The 21,386-nt window shown below is 41.8% G+C and overlaps 1 protein-coding gene across 4 annotated transcripts in view; it reads right to left on the bottom strand.

Moving 5' to 3' along the window:
* The window catches only part of plekhg5b (pleckstrin homology domain containing, family G (with RhoGef domain) member 5b), a 76,628-nt gene that overhangs the window by 10,036 nt on the left and 45,206 nt on the right, over nt 1-21,386 (bottom strand). For all 4 annotated transcript variants that reach the window (XM_004560337.6, XM_076878217.1, XM_004560338.6 and 1 more), the window contains 6 exons: nt 15,052-15,193; nt 14,047-14,146; nt 13,752-13,812; nt 13,389-13,480; nt 13,161-13,297; nt 11,060-11,226 (listed from right to left, as the gene is read on the bottom strand). In XM_004560337.6, the coding sequence (XP_004560394.2) occupies nt 11,060-11,226; nt 13,161-13,297; nt 13,389-13,480; nt 13,752-13,812; nt 14,047-14,146; nt 15,052-15,193 (699 nt within the window). The remainder of the gene's footprint in view (nt 1-11,059; nt 11,227-13,160; nt 13,298-13,388; nt 13,481-13,751; nt 13,813-14,046; nt 14,147-15,051; nt 15,194-21,386) is intronic.

Genomic DNA, 21,386 nt, shown 5'->3' with positions numbered 1-21,386 from the left:
GTAATAATGGCAAAGAAAAGCAGCTAAAGTATTTCTACATATCAGATGGCATACATGAAGGAAACTTTGGATCAGAAATGAACACCGTGAACAGTTTAAAAACCTGTTTTTGAGGAAACCACTTTCAGCCTCAAGGCCAGGAAGTTGTAATTATAACCACCAAGGGATAAATGCCATCAGCAGTTTCCCACCATATTAACAGTGCTCACCATTGAAGCCAGCGGCATGTCAAAAGTAACAAAAACCATCCTAATCCTTCAATTGGATTCATGGATCGCAGCCCATTCTGGAGCCAGCTGCTGCTCTCTGTCAACCTCTCGCCTCCTCTCTTTCCACTTCCACTGTGAAACACACATCCACGTCGTCCTCGTTGTTCAGTTCAGCCGATGCAAAGTCAGTCAAAGAAGTCGAATGACAGCTACAACACTCCCACGTTATTTCATCATCAGAACTTGAACTTCAATAAGTCTGCAAACGCCTATTCCAGCTGACAGGATCCGGGTTACCCGCCGCGTCCTGCAGAGTCCGATCGCAGCTTCTCTTTGAGCCGGGACGTATCTGTGTCCTGCCCTGCTGTTCCGACAGTCAGCGGTGAACCTACTCACTGAGGCGCCCAGCCTGCTTGCATTTCACACACGCACTGGCCAGAAGTCATAGCAACCAGGAGGATCCTGCCTCATTGTGTTGGGCAGGAAAGAGGAGGCACCAGAGGAGGCTGATCTGAATATTAGGAGGTGGAGCTTTTGCGGCAGCTTTCAGGGAGCTCCCTGGTTTGAACAAGCATCCTGGTACTTGTGGTGATGCCAAATGGTCTTTAGTCTCAACAGGCTGCTCTGAAGTACAAATAAACTATCAACTCCCTGCTTGTGAATCAGGCACACTTTGGTTTTCTTCCCTCCCCCAAAGGATTCACCCCCCGATTAGCCCTGCTTGTAGTGCAAGCAAATTGCAGTTTGGATACTTCTTTTTTTACTCTTATTTGGACGCAAAGCCATTATTCTTTGCCATCTTTAATCGCTGTTTTGCTTTAGAGATCCTTAAACAATGCCAGGCAACGGAGTCAAAACAAGGAAAGAAATTCCCCAATAATGACAAAAAGGGAAATCCCCTTTGTTTACTTGCTTGTTTTAGCACATTCAAAATGCTGCTTATGCCAAGCAGATAAGCTCGAGCGGGCGCACAGCTTCTCAAAAAGAAAAGGCTCAGAACTTTCTAGATAAAGTAGATTACGAGAGAATTAAGTCCAGAGATTGTTGGGGTTGTGTGAGTTTACATTAGCTATTTTTTTGTCAGTATCTCAGGATATTTGGGTTTTGGGCTGAAGATCAAACAAAAGTTGTAATTGGCACTTTGGCATACTGAATAAATCTAATCAGATTATTATAATTAGCATAACAATAGATCTTGACTACAAGAACTATACAACAGTTGGTAACAACTCTAAACATTACAGTCAAAGAAATTATATTTATCTTAGTAATTACACTGCCCATTAGTTCTTCAGTCAGACCAAATATAGATGAGTCACAATAATAAAACCAACTAACATAGGTCTTCTTGTTACAACGCCTGCAACACAATGTTTTTTCTGGATTACTTTGAATCCTGGCACACACAATGGTTTGATGACACTCCCCAACAAGCACAGCTACACACCCTGCCATACTGCAAAACCTGGTGCTGGTTTGGTTCCCAAACTCTACAGACCCCAGCCATAACCTGCTACTAATAGGACTCAAAGGATCCAATAGCACCATCCTGGTACCAGACAACACAGACATATTCTATGATCCTATGTTTTGGTGGCATAATGAGGATCTGGTGGCAAACATTAAGCCGCTCAACTCATTTCTGCCCAACTAATTATGTTTACAAGCTTTTCCTCGGGCCTACTGTGTAAACCTGACCTGAGCGGTCTCTGTTATAAAGCAACACCATTTGGGAACAGACTTGTTCAGCAGATCTAGTTGGGGCCAGTCAGGTTAATGATATCAAGCACCGAGCTTGCCCACACAGCCTTATCTTATCACTGTAGTTTGTAGCATCAACCTTGGCCTGTAAAGAAGAACAATCATAAAATGGGAAGGGATTGTATTGAAGTAAGTGGTGACAAAGAGAAAAGTAGTGCCCCCCCCCCCATTACTCACTGTGCCCCTTCAACTACCTTTATGCAACTGATAACAACTTCCCTTGATCAGGAAAGTTGATTAACGATGGGAAAAAGTGTGCACACTGACCTTCCTCAAAGCTTGAATACACACCAGCTTAAGCAGTAAAACACACATAACGTGTGCTTAACCAGGAAATTAAAGCTGAGAGAAACTCCACGTTAGTCAACACACATGTGCCAAATATTCGCCATTTTTAAAAAAAGGACTCTATTATTTGTTCACTGCAGCTAAAAAACAAAAACATAATTTTTTTAGACAAAGAAAAGCAGTAAAAATACTCATATCTTCCACTGCACTTTGACCAATCAACAGGCCTCTCACCTGACTCTCAGTTAATGTTGGTGTCGGTGGTTCAGGAATCTCCGTGTCCACATTCAGTAGGTCCCAGCTGCGCCAGGATGTAAGACGGACAAAACGAACCATTTTCCACAGGAAAAAAAATTAAATTAAATAAATAAGACCCCCGATTTGGGGGAAAAAAGGGTCCAGAGTAATCAGAAAAGCAGAGGCACTTCCAGTAAATTTAGGAATTCATTTCCAGGAAAGCTCAGTCCTGACAACAGTGCAAGCGGAGAGAAGCATCACACTTTCTTCTCTTGCATAAGTCTCACTCTGTCTGCCTAAGCCTTCAGGTACTGTGTACTGAAGACCAAAGGTCACACAATCACAATCATAAAGGTGTGTGTGTGTGTGTGTGTGTGTGTGTGTCTGCTCTGCAGAAATCTCCTCCTCCAGGCATTAGGGGAAGTCCTTTGTCTTTCCAGCACACGAACACGCCTCCTCACCCTTCTCAGGTTTTGGCACCTCCCACACTATATGGGGAATTCATAATGGACTCTTAACAGCTAACATAATTACTGTAATTCTACAAAAGACATGAATCATCTAAAGTATTCACACAGAAAAATGAGCTAGTTTCAGCAGCTAATAGATCTAATAGGTCCAGATACACCATTACTGGGACTTTTTACAAATAATCTTAAGAAGCCACAAATGCTAACGATTAGTCTGAAACGTACTGATAGCTAAAATAGCCAATTTCCACTGGAGAATGACTAACGATTATTTTTTTTATCAGTGAATCTATCAATCGCTTCCTTGATTATTCACTTAACAAAATATCAGCGTCCTTATTGCGCACTAATAGGTCAAAAGGCAAAGCCATTGAAAAATCCTCAGATTAAAGGAACTTAAATTTTAATATATTTGGCTGATCTGCCAGGAAAAATAATTTTACTAGAATTAATCAAATAATTCATTATCCAGAGAGGAATTGCAACTCAAATCTACAGTAAGATGTCTGTTTTTTAATAAGATATAAAGGATATATAGTGATTAGTGATCTATTAGCTAGAGCTGATGTCACGAATGAAATGGCACCGTGTGCACGCAAGAGATCAAAGTCTAACATTCATACTTATCAGGTCAATCAGAGGCACTTCTCACCCTATTTTTTCAAACAAAGCGCTCATGTTTCTGTTCAGTTCTTAAGATCAATCCAGCAGTAATGACCCTGCGTGACCGCTGCTGACTGAAGCATTGTCATTCAGAATGATTTCTTTGTTAGATCAAAGCTGCCCAGTTTGCAAACTATCATACAGGTCAGACAGTGAAAGACGAGTCCTTGATGTGATAGTCTGAAACACAAGAGCACCACATTAACATCCACAGCTGTGTAACACGGGGACTGAAACACACTGTATGACCTGATTTAAAAGGAAATAAAGACAATTGCTCCTGTCAGTTTCTCTTGCATTTCAAAACAAACGAAAGCACACTGAGGGCACTGTATGAGTCGATTCCTGCAACACGAATACAGTAACAAAAAACACTCTAAAGGTGACTAAAATGCGTAAAAATAAAAGGAGACATAACATTACTCCCAACTCTGTGTCATCAGCTGACAATTAGTCTGTCTACATTATCAAGTTTCTCAAGTCCTGAAGGCTTTTTTTGGCCTTTTGTTAGCTACAGCAATTCCAGAGTATTTTCCCAGCAACCCGTCTGTTATGAAACAACATTATCAACTGTGGCGGCATGGCGAATACCAGACTGTTACTCTTACAACCTTAAGACAAAGCTGGGAGTTTCTGTTCCTTTTGGAATTACTGTAACTACTAACTGTAAGTGAGCCAAACCTACGACACAAGATTTCCTTTCTTTATTTCCTTCTATCAGATAATAAAGCAACAAATCGTTACACTCGAGAGGCTACAAGCAATCTTCAAGAGTGGATATGAAACGTGAGGGTCACCAGCCCTATTAAATAAAAAATATCCTGTTTGAAATTATCAGATCAAGGTAATAGTCTCCACACACTCAATATAAAACTGTCACAATATCTAAAGTCAGCAAACGCAACATGAGGCAGTGTAGTGGTTTACACATTCGCCTAACAAGCCCCTGGTTTGATCCCAGGAGGAGACGCAAATCCCTACAAACCAAGAATCTGACAAGTTAAACAACTCTCTGGGGCGAGCCCTTGTGAATAAGAGAGCTGCTTTCTCGAAACTCAAAGCCTCTGATGATTAAAAACTGAGAACAGAAATGTAGTATGAGACAACGTGTGTCCAGCACATACAAGTATTAGTATTAATATTAATAAAATAAAGTATTTCAATGTGTTAATTACATTTTTTTTCTGCAAAACTATGGTAGAAATGCAATTTTTGTATGCCATAATGGATGCACAAAGGATATCTTTGAAATCCAAACTAGGATGCTGGTTTATATTTTGGATCGCTGCATCAATCATTTTCTTTTCTTAATAATTAGTCATCAGGCTGTGATGTGTTAAAGAATTATACAAAGAATTATAAAGCTCTAAAAACGTTGCTTTACACAGTTTTTTTCCAATAGTGTCAGCCTTGCAGACTATGATAATTGCAGCTGTGGCTGCAAGCACAGAAGCCCGACACATCAGCTGTTCAAATATTATGTTTATGGAGCTCAGCCACTCAGGAGAGAGTTAAAGGACGCATTGCCTTAAAGGGAGAGGAGATAAATCGACTTAAGACAGTGAATAAACTGAGCTGCACCAAAGCGCACTACACAATAAATCAGGATTATTTTGATCTGTGAATCGTGTAAAACTACTCTAATAGAAGCTGGTAACAAAAACACATAGCTGGTCATGAGCATAACAGGTTTCAAAACATCAAGTTTCACCAAAAATATTTACAAAGAGAAGCTAAACGTGTCAAATCTTAAATGAAAAGTGCTCGGATGTGGGACTGGTACATAAATTTCACCAGAAGCTCAGTGCCAGCTTTTTCTCCAGCTTTTTCTTCTGTGTCACAAAAGGATTACCAAATGTTTTTCCTAACGTGAGGGCAGAGTGCATTATGGGAGGCCAGAGCCCTAAAACACATATGGAGGATCCATTACCCAACACCAGCTCCCTTTGAAAGCTAACACAATCCAACTGCAAACTGTAAACCGAACCCCGACACTGGATTTGCGACCTCTTGATAAAAGAATAGTGTTTAAAGTTGAAAGATTTTTGAATTCTTTTATTCAGCCTGAATCATACCCAGTCAGAGGAGCAAGGCAAACTACCAGAGGTCAGCCGCTTCTGTGTTGTATTTACAGTTCTATGGCAACAAATGGACTTTATATTACAACGGTGAGAACACTAATCAGAGTTATCATCATCAATCATGTTTTTCTGACAGTGACAAGGTCCTGGAACATGGCTGCCTTATCTTTATGAGAGCTGTAAAAGTGAAAGATCTCAGGTTCTGTTGTAGGGAAAAGGGAAAACAAGCTTGTGACTCTGACTTTGCATCTCGAAGCTTCTGTTTAACAGTGAGAGAAACATTTAAACATCTTTTAAGTTTTCTTTTTGCTCAATTTTGATATCAATCTGGGCACTAACCCTTGGGATTAATAAGGTCACCTTACCAAATAAATGGGGAAGGGTCTCAGCTTCCAGAGATTTGAACTTAATAAAATTATGTAACTACAGTTGATCAACAAATAAACAAACAACCCTTATAAACACAAATGAATTAGCTGGACCTCAGGTCTTCTGCAGGTCAGAAGGCACCCTTAATCAAAGGGGATGTGGTGCAAAAGGTACAAAGGGAGAAATAACTGGCAAATGGTGCAATTAAGTGCATCGCAGAGGTTGCATACAGGGCTATATGGAAACTATCAGCAGGGCTGGATTGCATCTTTCATAATCAGCATCATAAAACAATCATTCTCGATCACGAAAGCTATTTCTAGCCTATCACAAAAGTGCCAGGAACCATAATATAGGAACCATGTGATAATAAACATGAAACGCCTCATTTAGACAAAAGGGTTAATTCTGTCGAGAAGGGACAGGGTTTGGCCACAAGCTGATGTCGTTCCACACTCAGATATGCGTGCGTTGAACAGTTAGTGCCAAAACTGCTATCACAGAGACACAAAGAGGCTCCTCAGTGCTCAAACAAAGTTCCAAGCTACAGCTGACATAAAATACGGGCCACTAACCAAAGTGAATCACAGGGTTTCTTCCCTTTCTTCTAAATCATTAAACTGGCTTCCCATTTCCAGAAAATAGAACCCGTGATGCGGTGTCAGAACTGTTAGGAAAGATGAGGAAATGCTGACCACTCTGTTGCATCATTGTGTTTTAGCATTTGGGAAATGAGGAAACCAGTTCATGCAAATCTGAAACTGATTTCTCAGCATTCCTGCTAAATATAAGATTTCAGTTTCTCAGCAGGCTGGCGTCAGCTTCGCCATATTGTTCCTTTGATAATGCATCGAATGGCATCATTGTGGTTTTGCCAGGTCTAAAAATGTCTGAACAACATTTTTCTCAGAACTGTATATATTACAATTTTCAGCATCAGTGTTACCGTTACACGTGTGCAGGTGATACAGTGATAAACCCCCATATCAACACAACTAGATGGCCATCCACCTTCACCACCTTTGCTCTTTAGCCCACAGGTCGTGGCGCCCGTGATTTCTAAAAACCTCGGTCTATTTTACACCAGCTTGGACCCAGATAAGATGATCTTGTTTATACACTTTTTTTCTCTGCATAGTGAAGTCTGAACTGTGAACTCTAGGTACACCAAGAATTTGTGTTCACTGACAATGCTTTTCAGATGTGCTTCTGACGCCATTCAGGGATTTCCATTACAGACTCAGGTCTGTTTTTAATTTGTAAGTTCTGCCCAAGGGGCTGAAGGTCAGAGTCATTCAGGGTCAGTTTTCATTTTTGTCCCTCATGTGAAAGGTTTTCCTTTTGGTACCTATTATAAAATATAAATAAAGAAATTCCCATATAGTCATGCCGATTAAAAAAAAACAAACTTTTTCTAAAGTTTCTAAACACTTTTTCCACTACTCAAGAGGAGTGTCTTAACATTTTGAGATAAACTACTGTGTCTTCTGGTAGAGCTATGCACTTTACTGCCACCATGAGGACTGCACTGGGGTTGTCACTCTCATTACTCTTTCAAATTCAGCGTAAATAAGGCCGACGAGCATGAGCCAGCACTGTGGGTACTGAAGCTCAGTAGTAAGAGTCCTGTAAAGAACGCAAAATATTCCACTGTGCAACAGGTCAGACTGTATGACTAAAACTGGGTTCCTGAGCAACCTCCAGTGTTTATTTCACAGCTTGATGACTCGTCTTCATGACTTACCTTCACAGATTACCCATAAAACGCTTTAACCAAGCCTCTACCCGTTCTGCTGCCCAAGGCAACAATGACATCTGCTCACAGCGCGTATACGAACACACACAATCAAACTCGACGTGCCGACTTGCCTCTGGGATGATTAGCAACCAATGTTTGACGCAACTTAAATGACATCTGACAAAGCAAAACTGACTGAACTTGAGAAAACTACAAATGTAAACTACAGTACAAGTAGTATGTGACAAATCTTACTACACTGGTTCAGGATATGGGGTTACTCTCAACCAGTACACAAAGACATGCTACTAGACTGGAAAGTGATGACCACATTATGGGAAAACTTGAATATCTGCTTATAACAAACAAGCAAACACGACAATACAAGTCACCACTCATACTATGTTGTTCAGAACATCAGTCAAAGCAATGTTATGGAGAGACTGCTTATAATAAGTTTTTTTTTCTAAATAGCATCATCTAGAAAATCTTATTTAATTGCAACCAGATACTGCACCAGCTGATGCTGATTACAGTTTCAGTCATACAGACATATACAGAAATATCTGATCAGCCAATCACATGGCAGCAACTCAACGCACAAAAACAAGTGCAACTTTTCTGAAAATTCCTTGTTGATGCCAGAGGCCAGCAGGATGACCAAACTCAGCTGATCAAGTATTGAGAGTAAATCAAATAACCGCTCGTTATAAGAAAGGTAAGTAAGTAAGTAAAATTTATTTATATAGCGCTTTTCACAGATTTAAAAAAAAAAAAAAAAAAAAAAAAAAAATCACAAAGTGCTTTAGAACACAGGAAATGGAAATATAAAACAATATAACAGTAAATAAAACAGCAAATAAAACAATATAAAACTATAAAAACAGCATAAGAGGAAATTAATCAAATGCTTTTCTAAATAAAAAGGTCTTCAGCTGTTTTTTAAAAGAATCAATGGAGTCCGTGCAGCGAAGAGACAGTGGAAGAGAATTCCACAACCGCGGTGCCACAGTCTGAAAGGCCCGATCACCACGAGTTTTAAAACGAGTGGGCGGTACCACCAGCAGTCTCTGATCTAATGACCTTAAAGCCCGAGAAGATGAATGTGGTTTCAGCAGGTCAGATAAATATTGAGGAGCTTGACCATGTAGGGCCCTAAAGGTTAGAACTAAAATTTAACAGTGAAGGGAGGCCAAAACTTGAGTGATATGAGATCTTCTCTTTGGTCGTAAGCACCGGGAATCTTCCCACATCCAAGAAGCTAATCTTCGGTACCTTCTCAGTCGCACCTGGACACCGGCCCTGGTTCCCCTACTTCTTCTTTTCTTTGTGTTAAATCCCACCGATATGTACGGTAACATGCACTCAGGTGAGGAACACACAAAGGGTGGAGGGAAAAATTTCCTGTAATTGTCCCAGCTGTCAAAGTAGCTCTCCATTGAATCTTTGATATACAACAGTGTGCCCCAATCATAAGTATTGGTGGCAGAGACAAAATCAAAACACAGGACGGTAAAAATAATATTGCAAGTGACAATAGCGGCCAGTATAAAACTATATCAGCGAGCTGTACTAACGGCACAAGCGGCAAAGCCAAACACAGGCGCCATCTTGCTTCAACCACTCCCCGAGGTGCGAGTGAAGCTGAATCAGCTTCAGTCCGCACCAGGTGCCACTCCCGTCAGCTAAGAACAGGATAGTGAGGCAAAAATTCACACAGGCTCACCAAAGTGGCACAGTTTGGTACCAATTGAAATACTACCTGATCATTGTTGCTGATCATGTCCATCCCTTTATGACCACAGTGCATCCATTCTGCTGATGGCTGCTTCCAACATTGTAACACAACATGTCGCAAAACTCAAATCATGTGAAACTACTACACTAGCAAAGTGTACCTAATAAAGTAGCCAGTGTGTATATCTTAATATACTTATAATTTTCAGACTATTGGCCAGACAAAATAGGCCACTGACCTCTCACCCAAACAACCTTTTTTCTTTTAAAAGTGTCATTCGTGACCGTCACATCCACTCAAGGCATTCCCACATTTTTAAGCAGCGTCTGCATGCAATCACAGTTTAACACAATTCAGCTCTTTATGGGATTTGGGGACCTTTACTCTTCTCTGCAGAAGCTCCAGACAGAACGTGTTGGTACTTGTCTTTTAAGAACAAGACCCTTAATTGATGATCAGTCAGCTCTGAATTCAGAACAAGACAAGCTTTCCAAACAGAGACATGGAGCTAAGCTAATTTGCAACAGACAGTTGTTTCACGTGGCAAAAATCTGTGGTTGCAATTAGAAATAATAGCCTGACTTTGCCTGAAATGAAAAGCCCATTGTTTCAAAAAATCCAAAAGGTTCAGGGAGAAAAATCTGCTACTGTTATTGTGAAGTATATCGAAAGTTTGGGACATGTCACAACATTGCACGGGTGGGTGTTTAGTGAGCAGCGTCGCTATCTGATTACATTATATTGCGTTCTGGGAAGCTGTTAGGAACATTTTTCATGATTTTTTACAGACTAAACAGTGTTTCAAGCAATAATCAAAAACATTTCACAGATTAAGGGAGGATTAGATACAGTGCCAGTGCTAAAGCCTGACTAATGTCTATTTGTGCTAAAAATCAAAGTTTGCATGCTGAAAACTGTTTCGAGAGCTACAGCGAGCACATTATTTGCCACAACTTGAACCCGATGACCGTCTGCACCATTTCCAAGCTGCGTGTTTGGCAGCCAAGTGGATCGGGATCCTGCAAGCCTCTATTGGCCTTTTAGCATCACTCATCAGTAACAAAACAGGCGCTTCCTGGTGCTGCAGGAAGAGCTGAAGTATAGCAGAGAGAGTTCCTGAGTGACTCATCATCATGTGAGATTCAAAGGTTCAGTCGGCAGTACGACGCGGCATGCACATGCATGCGTGTGTGCTCATAGATGCACGAAGAGCTGGCAGAAGATTTGAGTCTGGCAGAAGGCTCAAATAGATGCCCAAGATTCTGCAGTGCCGATAACGCTAATGGAAGACAATGAGGTCATAATGAGATCATGATGAGATACTAGGAGGAGGAGCCCATGGACAACAGAAACAGGTGATATGGAAAATGATAAAGCTTGTGGCGCAAAAACAAAACCAAAAAAAGGATGAAGGGCGTGTCTATGTGCAAAGTGTTGTTCACAGAGGTGGTGTTCGAATCTAATCGTTTTCAAATATTTACCCGTTTGTCCCAAACGTAACTCACCAACAGATCTATGCTTTCGCGGCGTCCGAGAGACCCATGCTCCACCTTCTCACTGCCTGGCGCGAGGATGTAGGGGCTCTGGACTCCAGGCGGCTTCATGTTGGGCAGGCTGAGAGACCGCAAGTCCTTCACGCCCTGCTCCACCTTCAGCTCATCGCCTGGCCGAGCTACACACACACACAAAAAAAAAAAAAAAAAAAAAAAAAAAAAAAGGTCAAGCTGTGTGGAAGAAATACTGGAAAAGTCTTAAGTCATTATTTATCTTTTATAGCAGAAAAAATGCCAAAGAGTTTTCTCTTCAAACTGACTTTTGTTCTGAGTTTGGACTTTTTTTGAACTCCGACCAGCACCCAACAGAATGGGGTGTGATGGTTTTTCTTACATTTTTACAGCCTCTTAAAAACACAGTAGACGGGTTAATACAAATCGAATGTTGGGCTTAAATTAAACCTGCAGTGGTGTGTTTTTGGGTCACTTTGGGGCAGTGGAAACTTCTCACCTTTCAGGTAAATATCTTAGAAATCATGCAACAAAAACAAATATCCCTGGTGAAAGTGCTCACTTAAAGAGAAAACCTAAAACTAGTTCTAACTAAATTCATGTTAAAACTCAGGAGAGACCATGATTTAACTTCAAGTGTTTACAGGACCAGAACAGACTAGAGCAGAACAACATAGATTCTCAGACTTCATGCGACCGAACAGCTGTGAACTGTTTACCTTTGACCTCTGTATATTTTTGAGACTGTATGTAACTCCAGTCTGTGGTCAAGAGGTGAGAGAGTGGGAGGGGACAATTTCAAAGAAGAGCAATTACTCGTGGTACTGGATCTCATTATGAGCGGCTCTAATGGGCCTTTCATCTAAAAGCGAAAAAGTGGAGAAGGAGCCATTTCACCCAGTTTCCACCCTGGAAAAAATTAGGGAAAGTCTAAAGACTCATATCGCTGTTTAGTCAGTGAAATTAGTGAGAATTTTCATGAGACTTTTGGAACAAGATTGAACAGATCAGTGACACATTTTCCACGTGTAGTTTTAATCACTAGTATATTACAAAAGACGCAGTCCACTCCTTTTTCCTGCTTGTCAGAAACACGGGTGTGAGAGGAAACTGGCCAGCCTCATTCGTCTCGATTAACCATTGTTAAAGAGGCACAGAGGTAAGAACAGTGCAACGTCTAAAATGCTGCTGCCGAGGACGAGACTGCTCGGTTTCTAGGAAAAACAACAAAAGCTCCACTTTTCCTGTGGGTCATTTCATTGTGCTATTGAAATTGATTTAAAGAGGTTTCTTACAGTCTTTTTTTTGTCCAGCAACTGAATAACTGACCAAAAAAATATCCTAAACAAGCTGCGGACCTGCAGTTATGTCAGCTATTTTAAAGAAGAGAGGAAATAATTTGATTTGTTGATGAGATTTGCATGATCTTTGTTTTACCGAATCTCATGCGATCAGCTCATGAATTTGAGACAAAATTCAATAGTCATTTACAGGTGAAGGGCTGCAAAATGCATCAAAAGAAGGCATTTTCTGCAATTAAAGGGGAGACATTTGGCAACATTTGACTTTGTTCTGCTTATTATTGGGTTATTACAAAAAATAAATCAACCTGGGACAAAATTTTTACTGATTAGGATTTTAAAAGTATTGTACATGATGTATTTTGGTTGCTTCAGTCATATCACAGTGAAATAAAGCTTCTGCGTCTTTATGGGAAACGTATACTCAGGATTCGTGTGAGGGGGTCACAGGAAATATGATGTGGAAAAATTACAGTATTGCTCTTTTGGCCTCTGTCGTGCTGATGATTAGTGGATTTTTGTAGAGGATCTTCAAAATGAATCTGATAATTGAATACCATATTCTTCACTGCTCTTCCTGAACCTTCATCTGCCCTTAAACTCGCTCTGTGTTCAGGCCAGTTTCTCTTTGTAATAAAACACAGCCATAAATTTTAGTCTTGCATATCTAAAAAGATTTCATTGCTGAGAAGTTGTTTCATCTTCTGCAACAGTCGACAGCGATAAATCAGCCACAAGCGCTATTTGTACGAATCGTGACTCATAATTTGACATCAACTTAAGTACTTGTTTGGTTTTACCTTTCACTTTGAGGTAGTGTCCTCCAAAACGGTAGGCCTCGAAGTTGAGGGACAGTGGCGTGTTAGACTGATCGAGGAACAAGTCCACCCGGGACAACTCAATGCCATTCCTTTCAAACACAGGACCTAGAACCTCTCTGGTAAGACGTGACGAAGAGAAATAAAATGTAACTATCATATAAACTGTTTTTAAAAACTTTTTAATTCAGTTTTTAACACAATGCTCACCGCAGTGTCTTCTTTTTCATAGCAGGTACAATTTCTGTTTTTATGTCCACATTGAGGTCAAACTTGAGGCTGAAGCACTCCTTACTGGGGTCCTGCAGGAAGAACAGAGGGACTGTGAGTTTACACAGGTGGGACGGGCTGTCCGGCTGTATGCAGGCTCTCAGCAGAGCCACAGGGGGGCTCCTTCATACTACACTGCCTGGCTCAGACAAAGAACAGCCTAGAAGGTGCTATCACGCCATATCTTGGTACAGAGAAAAATGGCAGCTGCTGTATTTAACAACTCTTTGTCTATATCATATAATCTTCCTGGATTCCTTCCAAGAACACAGCATGGGTTAAAGTGTTTGCATGACATCTTACATCAGTGTGTCGTCTCCGTGGTTTCTTTTTCACCAGTTTCATCCCCACTGTTTTACGCTCCCTGCAAAACAGTCAAACACATCATCACCCCTAACATGAAGCAGCACTTCAAAAAAGCCCAACATATGAGAAAGTGCCGTCTTCATCTGTCTGCATCACAAATTTTAATGAGATCTGACAGGCGACATGCTTTATGGCTCCAATTTATCCTATAGCATGCAGGGAATAAGAGAGGAAAAGAGGCAAGCAGGAGGAAAACTGGAACACTGGTATGACATAACAGAGGGTTACTGACCCACGGTCACTGCTCCCTTCATCCTCTTCCTCCAGGTCCGAGGGGGGGCTGGTCCGTGGGGGACAGGAGCGTGTGGATACGTTCCGAGCCAGGATGGAGGCTAAAGGTTAACAAATCACAGCAGTCATTCTCTGTGTTGTTTCACAACTAAGTTAACCTTTATTGTAACAAATTTTAATTTGCATTGTTAATAAACGGATAAGTGGTAGTTAATTCAACTTTTCTTAAAAGTTATTTACTGCAAAAGAATGAAAAGATCATTTTTCTGGTTTGTACAGGACTGTCTGGATGATTATTGTAAAATTCTGCTCTCAGTCTATGTAAATGGTAACAGTTTTTACTTCAGATATAGAACAAAAACATAGCATCCTTCGACAAACAAGGAAGTTCAGTGACAGTTACCTGCAGTTCCTGCATTTCCACTACATCGTGGTTTCTTTTTGCAAAGATATAAAACCAAACGAAACAAATCCCTACACTATAGATCACATAAATCACTGTTGTAACTTATTCATTCTTCCATTCACAGCATGTGTTAAAAACAATACAGATTCTCTTTTATATGGGCACGTTGCTCGGCCGTACATTTAAGGATGCATCCCTACAAATGTCCATTCAGTTCAATTTTATTTATATAGTGCCAAATCAGAACAACAGTTGCCTCAAGGTGCTTTGTACTGGGGTTGCACAGTTTCTACAAAATAACTGACTGGAACTTTGCTGGCACGATTGAAGCCAAAACTGTCTGCATAGAGTGGAAGACAAATTTTTACTTCAATAAAAGTAACAACGCTCACTCAAATTACAAAATGTGCAAATGTGGAATTTCGCGACAAACGCACGTTGAGCTGTGCAAGAGGAAAATGATTTACACGATCTACCTTATTTAGACAATAACAACAACTCTGAGTCCTTGACATTTACGCAGCGATGGCCTGCAGCGTCATCCTGCAGCGTCATCCTGCTCAGGGAGGGATACCAAATAAAGAAATCATGCAAGTCTACCTTGAGGTTGCAAGTCAAATCGGGGGTGCCGGTCAAAGTGCATGTTGTCTGAATTCTCTGAATGGCAGCGTGAGTCACATGACTCACACAGGTGGAGGGGGCTTTTGCTATTCAGGTCTTGACAGTCTGGGTGGTGACAAACCTAAACACAGAAAGCAAAAGAGGGGGAAAAGAGAAAGTCAGAACAAAATAACTGCCAAGGACATAAAGTGTCTGCATTAAAATACAAAAACAATTTAAATGACTCAGTCAAAGTAAAAAGGGCAAAACAGTCACACACACTTGGAATAAACAGCTCCCTGCCTGACTATTGTTTCAGTTACAATTAAAATGACCACAGAAGCTGTTGTGGGCATTCCTGCGGTTTGGTGACTCCCACCTTCCCACCATCTGTCCCTCAGCGGCATGACAACTAATTGAGTTAAAGTCAGTTTTACAGCACGTGTGCTGACATAGGACCAGCTTGCCCTGACCTAATCCTTACTGGTATCCCCAGAGGTGAAGCAACAAAACTGACCGCAGGTCAGCAACCGCAACACTTCCAGGCCAGAGAGCTCAAGAAGCTCCATAGCTGATGCAACATGCAGCAGAAGGCTGCAGGATTAAAGGATCTCCTGGCCCAGACATATACACCCACCCCATGTCAACAATGGGCGGCGAAGCACTGGGGGAGCTCTCCGTGTACACCTCCTCACTCCACCCTGTGTCCCTCTCACCATCACCCACACCCGGCTCAGGAAGCGTGAATGTATGGGGAGATACAATGGAAGTCCCGCTAATGTACTTCCTGTCATTGTTTCCATGTACTCATGAGGAGCAGTGTGTCTGTGCAAGTGTGTGTAAATATGTGTGTATGTGCACAGCAGTGATTTGAGCACAAGCTAGACAGACTAGCTGATATGTAAACAACTATAGAAGGCAAGCGGTAGATGCCATACCCATTACATGAGCCTATTTTAGGCAATAATATGCACAAAAACAATACATCAATAAAGAAAGGAGTTTAAGAGGACAAAATAGACTCAGATTTAAGTACAATGTTCCCAGGCTTGGCGCTGTAGCCTTACATTGTGCAGATGGGACCTGAACTCTTTGAAAGTTGGCTCCATATCCAGATCAGCGGACACTGAAGACCCCAGTAAACATTCAACGTGCCCCCTCTTTGGTCTGCTAATTCACAGTGCAGCCCTGTCAACCCACACTGACAAGCTGCCTTATTAATCCCCTCCTCTCAATGTCTAGCCAGATATAATCGCAGATTTTAAGGAGCAGATCGCAGAGCTGCAGGAGGACAGAAAGGGGGGAGGAAGGGAGTGAGCGGTAGGGTTAAGGAAAGGTGAGGAGTCCCGGTGAAGATATAAAGGCGAGGCAGGAAGGAAAAATAAAAAAGGTCCATCCAGAAGCTTTTCAGAAGTACAAAGCCCCCTAATCTTGCAGCCTAATTGGTGCCTGTGCTCTGTCAAAGCCATCTGACGGTCCTGCAGAGATTAAACAGCCCCATAAGCCAGGGTCTTCTTCTCATTTTCCTCTCCCCAGCTCTGTCGTTTCTGTCCCCTGCCACCACCATCATAGACTCCTCCCTTCCTCCGATGCACTCATGGTCACTGTACCCAGACACAGCTTCAACCAGAGAAGATTTAAATAGAGACTACAGCGAGAAAAAGAGCAGTGAAGTTAATGAGAGAATGGCCTTTTGTACTGTAGTGAACAGACATGAGATTAAACAGCAATTCCAGTTAATTACAACTTGATTTTTATAGTTTGGGTTGTCATATTGCAGATAGTCAAGCAGGTGTGTTGCTAAAGTTACAGACAGAAATGATGGTCATACCCATGAATAAAAGATTTCAGATCTAAAAACGCAGACATGGGTGCTGATATTCATATTAAAAGTCATCACATGAGCACTATTCAGTGATAAACATCGTGTAAATGGACCGACCTAGTTAGCAAATAGCCGTATCAGCAAGCATTGCTCACTTTGTGGTGACTGAGGTAAAGGAGGACTAAAAGAACAGCCAGAATCTGGGTTAGAACATTTCTCAATAACCACAGTCGATGACGTTCTGTAACTTGCAGGTACAGATAACTGCTGTGTCTCACATCTGACTCACTGACCTCACCTCACCACTCAACAGCTAGAAATAAGTGATAGAAAGTTGTTAAAACATCACATGCTTATGCTTCTCTGAAGTGAATGTCAGTGCACATACACGTGCGCATTTTTGAACAGCAGCGTCAAATATCTCATCACACAGAGATGCTAAGTTCTCCATGAAGTGTGGAGACGCAAAGAGAACCACACCAGAGAAATACAAGCAAATCAGAAGCCATATTTAGACAATAAGATAGGTAGGCCCTCCACGCTATCAAGTCAGGGCGTTCACATTCCTGTAGGAACTAAAGCAGCTGGAAAAAAAAAAATCGGATGCTTTAGCCAAGATAAATGGTCCATCATAGGATGAACTAATGCCTCTCCTGGTGAACCAAAAAGAACCAACTGTTTAAAAAGTCAAATACACCTAGAAAAGCCTGTAATCTCACAGTCATCACAAGATAGATTTAGCTATCAGAGCTACGTAGCCGTTCAGGATATGTGTAGCTGAGATTTTTGCAATACTGAACATTCCTATCGGACAGTTATTCAGGTACAGCCTGACTTTTACGAAGCATTTCTGGATACGGATCAAAATGGAAAAAGGTGGAGGAGGGTACAAATGAAGTTGGAGGTGGCGGTGTGAGACAGCTGACAGGAAGCCGCGCATGCCTCGGACGGTGAACGTATGAGTGAGTGCGTGCGAGACAACATGTGTCATATGAGTGCGTCGCGTGAGTCCCCTGCGTGCCTGCTCTCAGATCTGCCCGGATTAGTGGGGTAGTTTGGGGCGGCATGACTGCAGATGAAAACGCTGAAAACACAAACACACACAGCCCCAGCTTCGCCCCTTACCCAACAGCTGAGAATACACACACAGGCCCCAGCAGCGGCCCCTTGACTTGGCTTACCAGATCCGATGCCACGTGGCACGCGCTTATGCATCCTTGCTTTCACACATCCTGCAGCTTGCCAATTCTCCCCACATGCATAATTGAACGCACAAATACAGGCATGCCTGCTCAAAAATTGTGTCATCGATGAGCCGCACAGCAGTTGTTCAGCTGTAATAAAGCTGTTTTTGTTTGAAAGAAGATGACTCGAGTCTCCTGAGGTGAATCAGGATTACCTCAACACAGTCGTCCATGCAGGGACACACAGTGAGGCTATATCCACACACATACATGACAGCTGAGGATTATTTTATTAAAGAAAAATTGCTTTACAGAACATTAGGCTACTTCACACAGTGACCTTAATGACATTACAGTGGGGAATGGTTATCTTAAGTTTAAATTCAAATTTCTTAAACATGATTTATAATTAAAAGATGAAACTTGTGGGTTTGGAGCCACATCAGCCAGGCAGTTTAATTTGGCTGCGAGCTCCTCACCACCACCACCACCACCAATAATTTTGGTATCCTGAGGACAATTTTATATAAGTGCGGACAGCTTGCCACATCCTCACAAGCTGGTAATAACGCTTAGTGCATCATATAATTCCCCACACAGAGAGAAAGGCAGCAGACCCAGATTACAGATCTGAGTGAGTGTGATACGAGGCCCATCCATCACAGGGCTGCTTTAAAGACAATCTGCTCAGTAATGCAAAAAGCCAAAGCTACACTCCTGCCTGTCTGCAACCTGACTTCAGTTCCCCCTCAAACCTTACTCAGCCTTCCTCCGGAACAGCTTGTCCTGCCAGAGAACACCTAGCGCTTATGTAATAGCACGCATCACTGTGTGCGCTTGCATCACGTTAAAGTTGAAGAAGAGCAACGAGATATGGTTCCTCTCTGTGTGGTCTGAAAGAAGAGGGGGAAAAAGACTAATCCTAGTTTTGTTCTGTAAGTGTCATTAGGAGGTAGAGTTTGATGGGAATTTATCAGCTATTCAGAAATGCTGAAAACTAAACCAATCTTACATTATAAATACAAAAAAAGAAGAGTTACTTATTAGGTTGATAAGCTTAAAACTTGATAGAAGACTACACCAGTCTATCCGATTCATCTACAAAAACACACAAATCAGTGATTATCAGTGGTGCTACAGAGTGATTTTTGTTTTTAATCACAGACCCTGGCCCAGTGTAACCCTGTTCAGGAATGTTTCATCCACTGCACAGTAGACAGCCCCGGATGGTTTGAATCGAAAGAGCTCAGAGAGGACACGTGCGCTGCTATAACCAAATGTCCTGTACGTTTGCCAAATCAGTCAGTTCTTCTTCATGTGCGGTGTCCCGGCGCTTGTAAAATCACAAGTACTGATTTAAGTCGCTGAAAGTACAGATTTAATCCCACCCTTATTGTCGCCTGTCAGAGTTGACACCACACTTCAAAAGCGTTGAGCCAGCAAGTTGGGCTTTGTGCTTTGTCAGAATTGTTCTCACACAATGCGTTTTATTCTTACAAGGGAATCCTGTTTAAAATGTCTCATCGGCTGGTTTCGGATGCATACGTCTTGGTAACTTAAAGAGCAGCGCACAGGCGAGCTTCACCAGGGGAACCATGCATGACTGTCTTCAAGCATTCCTTGAGGCAGCCTCAAACAGGCTAGACCCAGTACAGACACAAGTTCAGAAGGAGTGCATTAACCCCGAGGCAAAAGCGAAACATTTTTGTAACATAATAGGAATTTGTTACAAATAATAGGAAGTTGTGTTTTCTGATATTTTTCAATTGAAAGCAGGAGCACCGGTAACAGCTTCAAGAAGACATTTGGTAGACACCCAGAAGAAGAAATAAAAAGGAGACCCGTTATGCTTTTATTTTTTGTCATATATGCTTTTACAGGGCTAACACATGTGTTAGCCTTGGGTCTACGTGTTAGCCCTGCGACAGACTGGAGACCTGTCCAGGGTGTACCCTGCCTCTCGCCCTAAAACAGCTGGGATAGGCTCCAGCACCCACCACAACCCTGAAAAGGATAAGCAGAAGTGAATGGATGGATGGATATGCTTTTACAGTGGCGGATGCTCATATTAAAAATGGCCACAAACATTTGTTTTCAGGCAGTTTTTTTCCCCACTCTTGGCTCCGTCAAAGAGAAGGGATATTTCTAACATGCTTATCTCACACACACACAGCTCCGGCTATGGGCAGAAATCCTCGTCCCACCTGCTATTCAAACCATCTGTTGACGAGGCGCAGCCAATCAAAATAAAGCTGACTGAAAGCAGCAGTTTTTCTGGCATGCCACACATCAGATGACAGAAAAAAGTTCACACCCTACACCACACAACTTTTAGAAATCATTAAATACAGTTTTAGGTTTTATTTTTTTTTGTTTCATCCTTTCTTTTCCCTCTTGTCACTGATGTCCCAGCTGCAGTGGCTTTATGTGGAAATACAACTTAAATGGCTTGTTTCAGTCAGTGGATGAACTGAGAGGGGCAGTATCTTAATGTGTTTAAGAATAAATCGACTGAGCTGGGAATATAAAAAGGATATAATAAGTCCCCTTTAATAAATGTTGTTTTACTTTTAGAGTGTGTGTATATTCCAGGGTGGATATGGACAGATGGGTTTATGTAATACATGTAAACGTTCTGCATCTGAGAGAAAAACATAGCTCCAAAAGGAATAAAACATATTTTTTCATTGCCTATTCCTACACAACACTCTTCTACTGCACCGACAGACATGGCTGTATGTAACAGTGGTGCCCACACCCATAGAACAAACTCAACTCCCTATCATTGTTCAAAGTGGTTGTCATCAACCACCCCCCACCCCAGCCCAGCCTGTCCACCACCACACACACACACACACACACACAATAGAGAACATGGAATCAAAGGTAGCCTGAATCAACACAAAACACTGTATGCTTCATATTGAGTATAATGCATAACACTGTTTGTTTAAGTTGAATGTATAGTTCGAGGTCAAGCTTCTGTCAGACAGTGAAGGAGCTCACTGCACTCCAGTGTTTGTTGAGATTGCAGGTGACATCTATGTGCAGTGTGTTTAATTACACTCGCCAACTTTGATGCTTACCATCGTTCCACTCCCACAGAAGAAGCTGTGTTAAGGTCCTGTCTTGACATGCACGCATTGACTGATTTGGCAGCTGGTCGAGATTCTCCTCCGCAGTCAGTTATTTTAGCCTCAACACCGCTGCTCATCAGTTATGGAGCTGGTCTGGATAATCCTGCTACAAGTCAACCTCTCACCTTCTTCCAGCTGTGAACACCCTCACACTCCTGCCCCCCCTTTTACAAAAACACGGAAGGAAAA

The sequence above is a fragment of the Maylandia zebra genome, linkage group LG20, assembly GCF_041146795.1.
Source record: "Maylandia zebra isolate NMK-2024a linkage group LG20, Mzebra_GT3a, whole genome shotgun sequence".
Classification (NCBI taxonomy): Eukaryota; Metazoa; Chordata; class Actinopteri; order Cichliformes; family Cichlidae; genus Maylandia; species Maylandia zebra.
Note: the sequence above shows the minus strand (reverse complement) of the source record. Positions and strands in the feature narration are given on the sequence as shown.